This window comes from Syzygium oleosum, unplaced genomic scaffold (assembly GCF_021117445.2).
Source record: "Syzygium oleosum isolate NSW1041296 unplaced genomic scaffold, Sole_v2.1 Sole_v2.06, whole genome shotgun sequence".
Lineage (NCBI taxonomy): Eukaryota > Viridiplantae > Streptophyta > Magnoliopsida > Myrtales > Myrtaceae > Syzygium > Syzygium oleosum.
This window is the reverse complement of record NW_026607490.1, coordinates 1,407,927-1,415,146: the sequence shown is the minus strand read 5'-3', so window position 1 is coordinate 1,415,146 and position 7,220 is coordinate 1,407,927. Positions and strand designations below refer to the sequence as shown.

Genomic DNA, 7,220 nt, shown 5'->3' with positions numbered 1-7,220 from the left:
CAACATAAACATGTGTAGAGGATCTCGCAGCCTTTAGGCGCTCATCCTTTAATTCCAAATGACGCGCTATATCGTCAAAAGTTACGATATTCTCATTATGCATCATGTTGATTTTCATATGCTCCCAATTGTTAGGAAGTGACCTTATAACAGCCTGAACTTGCTGTTCATCAGTTAGTGTATGACCTGCTGTCTTTAGGTCTCGTATCATGTTTAACATCTTCCGAAGATGCCGCCTTTTTGTTTGATTTTGGCGCTTTCGGAATGTGTCAAACTTGATAATGAGCCTTCTCAATTTTGTGGCAGACGTACCTCTAAACTTGTCTTTCAGCGCAGCCTACATTCCTTGAGCGTTATCAAACCTTTCAAACTCACACATGAAATCATCTTGCATACAACTCAGCAACATAATGCAAGCAATGCTATTTTTTTTTTCCAAGCTTGATAAGCTTCATGATCTCTTTTGTGCTGAGCAGAAGTTCCATGCTCAGGTTCAACCATGGTGTGGTTAAGGGTCTCCAAAACTTCTTGCTCTTCAAGGATGTACTGAACCTTTCGATGCCATATAGCAAAATTGTCACCGTTCAATTTCTCACCCTTGTTAAGTCAGCCACAATGGTCTTAGATGCCGAAGCCATAATCAATGACAGCTACACATTGACATAATAAACACAGAATGAATACTAACATATCTTTCATATTAACACACATATTTATTTTGCACCAAAGACAAACAAAATTAATGATAATTGACAAAAGACATTGAAACGAAGTTCACTATGTTTCCAATCAGCTTCTGTGTTACGATTGTCTACTATCATCAATTTTGTTTAATTTGCACAAAATTTAAGTTCCGGGTGAGCATTCCTTTGAATTCTACCAACCTATGAACTCCCAATTGAAAAGACGATTATAATACATAATGCAAAGATCACATTCTCTCATACAATCATAGAAAATAGCATGATGTTAACCAAAGTACAAGTAATTCAAGCATCATCTATAATCAAATGCGGAATACAAAAAATTAAATAACGATCTCCAACCATTGTTTGAGTTTGCTCAGAACTAAAATTGCAAGCACGTTAAATCTTATATACATTCCATCAATAAACCACGCTCTACACAATTTGTATGTGGCCATTTACATATAAGCTAGCTTTTGTATTTCCAAAACCAAAGAGAAATATAGGTAAAATGCAATAATACCCAAAAAAATATGCATATTTAGAGTTCCGTATGTATTTTCATATCCTTAAAAGCTTCAAACATGTAAAATAACTACACCATAATGTAGATAATTTCAATACAAACACAACAGTACCAATTACGCTCCAGTTGGACCACCCACGCGCCCATACGCGCTGCCTAAGTGCACAGCGCGTGTAGCGCACGCACAGGGGGTCCAACCGGTTCTTATGCCGGTCAGACCGGTTCAACCGTTGACTGGTTCGATTATTTGACCGTTGACCAGTCCGATTGTTGATCGATCAACATGTCGGGTCAATGGGTCGGATCATAGGTCGGTCGGGTCGTCGGGTTACTGGTTCGGGTAGCTGACGTCAGCCGGGGGTACCCGCACGTGTGGCGTACATGCCCGCTCATGAGGCGTGTGCCGCACACGCGTTGGGCAATCCCAGTGCGTGGCCACGCGTGGGAGCATGGCCTCTGACATAGCAGCTTGCAGCCGTGCGTGGGGGCATGTGCGGCTCCCCCCACAGGCGTTTGACCCGCCATTTGGCTCATCTCAATGAGATCTTTCATCCCACATGATCAAAATAATTTTTCACCGGAAAATTTTTGAGAAAAAAAGGCCAAACAAAATGGTCACCGACGAACTCAAGACTCGACTTTCACACCTGGTTCGTATTGAACATCATTGCCGTGATTTCATTGCATTCAACATGCAGACGGCTTGGAAATCGATTGGCTACATAATTTCCTTATTGAACAACGAGCGAAAACTCGACAGAAAAACAAGACAGAGATTATAACGCACGCTCTGATACCAATGTTAGGAAAAAGTCGCGGAAGAAATTGACTAATCTCTCGATGCACAATAAACGAATTACCCGGAAATGTGAATTGAATCACTAGTGATTGTTGGACGAATCTGCAACGTCACACCGATCCGAATATAATCACGAGGAAAATATTATTGTTCCACAGTGTTAATGTTGATCGTCTTCTCAAAGTAACGACGTAATCCTTTTGTGTGTGTTTTCTGAATGAGAGAGGATAACGTACGTTTTCTCTTATGTACGTTGTATGTCATATGTTTTCTCTATATAGAGGAAGTTACTTTAACTTCCCTTTAGAAGACAACTCACACACTTTCAAAGGGCGCCTTTCATAACACACCCCATCATGGGCGAAACAGTGCCTCCTAACAGTTGCAACAACGGTGGTTATGATCTTCGAATATGTTGGGTTGTCTGCCCCATGATTACATTTTACATGTCAAGGTTTAAGCCGGAAAGTTTATGGAGGTTCCCTCAAAAGCCATAATCACAAGGTAAAAGTTGGGGAAGTAGTCTTTGCTTTTCGATTTTACTGTTTGGCTTTCGTCGAATTTTTGAGCTCGAACAGCAAGTTGAATTGAATATTGGAAGCTAAAACTAGAAGTAATGGGTTAATGTGGGTTCCCAAATGCCCTATAAACTATCACATTGCAATTAGCGCTCTATGACATGATCATTGAAAGGATAGTGACGTTAGAAATGCTAGGTGTGATTATGAGACGGTAAACTGCTACATAAGTTGGGTTGTCTGCCCCATGATTACATTTTCATTAAATTTTTTTTGTCATGTGGCAATATGTGCCAAGCGGCTATTTACATGAAATAAAGAAGAAAACACTTTCTCTATCTTCAATCGTGACGTGTACATGGTGCTCCATATTTCAAATTGTAGGGTATGTTTGAATGATTTTTTACTTTTTAGCAATTAAGCTTTGACTTTTATTTAATATTTAACAACGAATATTAAATTTTTATCCATGTGGACTAATAGCTTCTTACTTTTAATAAAAGAAAGGCCAAACAGGTTGTAAGTACAATTTAATAACAAGTTACTTTTTTTAAGTTTTCCCAAACAAATATCATAGTATATCCCTCGATTCGGTAGACGAAGGACATGATGCTCTTAGTCGATTATTTGGCCTTTAAGTCAAATTTCAATTGCCAAAAGCTCCAAACTAAATTAGCATGAAAAGAACAATTTACTCCAAGTAATGCTAAATTTACGGATACACATTCTTTTCAGAACTAAGATGTCTAAATGAATTCGTTAAGGCGAAACCATTATCTACGAATCACCAATCACCAACCCTAATTACTCTTAAGGGTCGTTTTTGAATATCAGAGTCCTAAGACTCGTAAGTCGTAACCATTTTCCTATTAGGAGGCTCTCGGCCTTGAATATATCAAAGCTATTCCATACTAGGATTCATCTACAGAGTATTTTCATCTATAAAACATTTCGACTTTGAATTCCCCAAGTAAAAACCATGACATCTTTGACAAATATTACATAAAAAAAGTTACGATTCTAATCAAGAATTTATCTAGACCATGTGTATATCCTTTGGGACGTACAAGAAGTGTGTGATTAGAAACCCATCAGTGGTGGCTATGCAAGGGGTCCCAAAGTATGAGAAGAGGAACCGCGGCGGGGAAGACAAGCACGTCTTGGCGTGGATTCAGGGGGAGAAACTCCAAGTGTTCCGACCGGGGTAGTCCATCAAAGTGTGGAGCAGGGACTATTGTAGTAAGCCTGCAAGGATCTACGTCTACCCCGGGATATCGGCCGATTTCCCTCATCACTCCATCGATAGGCGCAATCAATCCCGTCGGTTGAATAGCAAGCGCAAAATAAATGTCACTAAGGACGGCACTGTGGTTTGTTATGATTTTGAATGAAATCTCTTCTTTCTAATTGCATACAATCTTGTTCTGGGAACCCTTCTTTTGCGTTACTTTAGACTGCTGTTTAAGATTGTACCAAAGGAGGACGCAAAAGTTCAAAGTAAACTATGTTTCCGTCGCCATGGACGTCTGACCTCTCTTTTTCTTTTGCATACGTTCTTGTTTAATTCATTAATTATTGGGAAAAGGTACCAAAAAAGTCCTCAATCTATTGCATTGGTACCAATTCAGTTCTAAACCTTTTAATTTGATCAATTTAGTCCTAAACCTTTTCACATTGTTATCAATTTAGTTAATCCGGCCAATTTAGGCCGAAAATCGCTGACTTGGACACCGGCCGTCCTACGTGGCACGGCCGGCGCTGACGTGGATAATTTTTAAATTTTTTTAATAATTTTTTCGTTTTTTTCCCTTCCTTCTCCTTTCGAAAAAAAGGAAAAAAAATTAAAAATTCAAAAAATTATTAAAAATTGTCCACGGTAGCGCCGGCCGTGCTACGTATGACAGCCGGCATCCACGTCAGCGATTTCCAGCCTAAATTGGCCGGATGGATTGAATTGGTATCAATGTGAAAATATTTAGAACTAAATTGGTCCAATTGAAAGGTTTATGACTAAATTGGTACCAATGCAATAGGTTTAGGACTTGGTACTTTTCCCATGATTATTGATGATTTCTCTTTTTGCCTAATAGCAATCGTGCATGGATTTTGGTTCATTCTTTTGCAAGTGCATTTCAATGTTTTTTTTTATAAAAAAATTTTGGCCACTAGGCTTTTGAATTTGGATCCATGCATTTGGGTAGCAAGAATCGTATTCGATTCCCGTTGAGGCAAGTTTTTAACGAGCGGAAACTGTGCGGTAAAAATTGACATCTTTAATTAGTCCGTTGGAAGGCCATCACATCAACTTGGAGAGACTCGTACATGAGATTGAATACTTTGAGCTTGATTCCTCTCCTAATGAGATGTCCCTTTTCCTTTAATTGTACAGTTTGGTGCCGGACAAGAAGTCCTGAATAATTGGGCCTGCCTTCAGGAGAAAATTGGAGTCTTCCCATGATGTGATCAAAGCTGAAAAAGCCTTCAAAGGTAAGAATCTTGGGAATCACCTCAAAGAAGAAGGATTTGGTCTGGGAAAAGAACATTCATATCATTTATGATCAAAGTGTCATTGAGTGGTAAACCGATGAGTCTTGAACTATATCAGCAAAAGCAGGCCCTTGAAGCATGTTTCTGGAGGGGACCTCTCGTGGACGTAATTAGAAATGGATGCACCGAATCGGAAAAAAAGGAGCAAATTGGCCTTCAACTAATGACAAGGAAAAGAATAAAACCTGATTATAACCGAAAGAGACGGAAAACTGAGCCGGTTTAGCACCTCGTCTCTTGAGACCGGAGGGATATCGGCAATCACCACTCTTTCAACTAGCAGTCATAGTCATCTAGCCATACGTTTTAGAGGAATAAAGAAGCCCAATTACAGATTTCTATTCCACATCATTCCTTCCCCACCTAAGTGATATATGCCAGAGTATATGCATATCGGCTCAGCACAGGGTCCGAGCTAAGGTTTCATAAGTTCTCAGCTTGTGAAAAATGGCAATTGAAAGGATCATTAAAACCGCCGTGCTGGTTCAGTTCTATTGTAATGAAGTCTAAAGAGGACATAGACATATGCAGCTTACACTGTGCCAGCAAGCATGAAAGCCTTGTACACAATGCACCTGACCAAATCAGGACCACCCCATGAATCCTCAAGCTCTCTAACTACACCTTCGGATAACAAATCGAAACCTTGTTCCTTGGCTGTAGCAACTGCGGACCATGACCTTAACATCCTCAAGAACCCTTCGAAAGCGAGCTGCTTTGGTATATCCAGAGGGAATGGCTCGCTTTTGCATCCCAAGCCTACACTTTTGAATGGGAAAGGGAGTTTCTTGTAACCATCGAATACGTGCTTTATGTTGGGGTCCCAAAAGGGCAGCGTAGTGTCATGGAAGCGTTTCATGACCGGATCAAACGTAGGGCTCACTTCAACGTCATTGTAGCACCACACTGCGAGCACCCCTCCCGGCTTCCGGAGCAGACGGGTCGCGAGGGAGTAGAAATTGGGTACGTCGAACCAGTGCACCGCTTGAGCCACCGTAATCAAATCCACTGAATTTTCACCTCCAATTAAGGTCACGATTTCGTCGTTGGAGATGGGTATTGGGGTGTGGACATAGCGGACTCTCGGATGCTGCATCGCACATTTTAGCTGGGCTGCGCTCACATCAGTGGCGATCACCTGGTCGTAGTGCTCAGCTACCTATTTTAAAAGCAAGTGCAGGGTATATGAACAGAGTTGTAACTAACGAGAACAATCTGGTAGTAATGAAAGAAGTTGAGCTTTGAATTGGTGAAAGATCAATCATCATAGAGCAAAGAGAAGGAAAGAGAAGCCCATTTGACAAAAATACAAAAGGGAAAAGAAGCTTGGAAGACACCGAGACAGGTTTTGAACTTCAGTTTCAAAGATCGGATTCAAACCAACACAAATGATTTGAGACAAATTAAGTGGAACTGGAGGATTTCCACCTTCAGTTAGTGATTAGTAAGCAGTACACAGCCAGTCCTAGCCCCAAACAAAATCAAATAGAATAAATCAACTTCTCAGTATCAATGAGAAGAGTAAAAAGCAGAGTATCTGAGGATTCAGGTAACTGTTGAAGTGAAGCGAAGTCCTAAAAATTCACCCAGGCTGAGCTAATCTCACTCATTCTCGACACCTTATGTCTACTCAAGTACCTCCGAAAGCAAAAAGAAATGAAAATGTTCATACAAGGTGAGTACGCCAATGAATGATTCTCATCAAAATCCCTCTTCAGCGAGACTTGCATTTGACATGTATTGTTCATAAAAAAGTTTCGCATTTCGCAAGATCTGCGATCACATCTGGTCGACCCCATTTCTTTTTTTGGAAAATCCAGAAGATCTGCCCACAACGTCACGGTTCCCGATCAAATGTCGGGTTCCATCGTATCAGGACAAAACATTCAACTTGCTACTCATCTTGCAGAGAGAGAGAGAGAGAGAGAACTGACTCCGAGGGCGGCTTGGCCGTTGCCGGTGCCGACGTCCCAGGCGAGGGAGTGAAGAGGAGTGCGAGAAGCGAGCATGGAGTACCAGTGCGCCGGGTACGTCGGACGAGCGTCCAAGTAGATCTCCGCTTGCTTGTCGAACAGACCCGCCATCTCCTCCCGGTCTGCCTCTGCTTGCGTTCTTCTTTGCCTTGGGTCCTTAGCTTCTGCTTT

General features: G+C 41.1%; 1 protein-coding gene across 1 annotated transcript; it reads right to left on the bottom strand.

Annotated features, from left to right (window-relative positions):
- Positions 1–5,237: 5,237 nt before the first annotated feature.
- On the bottom strand, positions 5,238–7,220 carry LOC115661298 (uncharacterized). Its single transcript, XM_030583602.2, has 2 exons — positions 7,011–7,220; positions 5,238–6,235 (listed from the first exon to the last, which is right to left on the bottom strand). The coding sequence occupies exons 1-2, from the start codon at positions 7,158–7,160 to the stop codon at positions 5,609–5,611; spliced, it is 777 nt and encodes a 258-aa protein (XP_030439462.2). The 5' UTR covers positions 7,161–7,220; the 3' UTR covers positions 5,238–5,608.

Excerpts from the sequence above, each read along its gene's own strand:
- LOC115661298 (XM_030583602.2), bottom strand. The coding sequence starts at position 7,160 with ATGGCGGGTCTGTTCGACAAGCAAGCGGAGATCTACTTGGACGCTCGT. Across the intron at positions 6,236-7,010 it reads ACGGCCAAGCCGCCCTCGGA|GTAGCTGAGCACTACGACCA; the intron begins GTCAGTTCTCTC and ends CTTTTAAAATAG.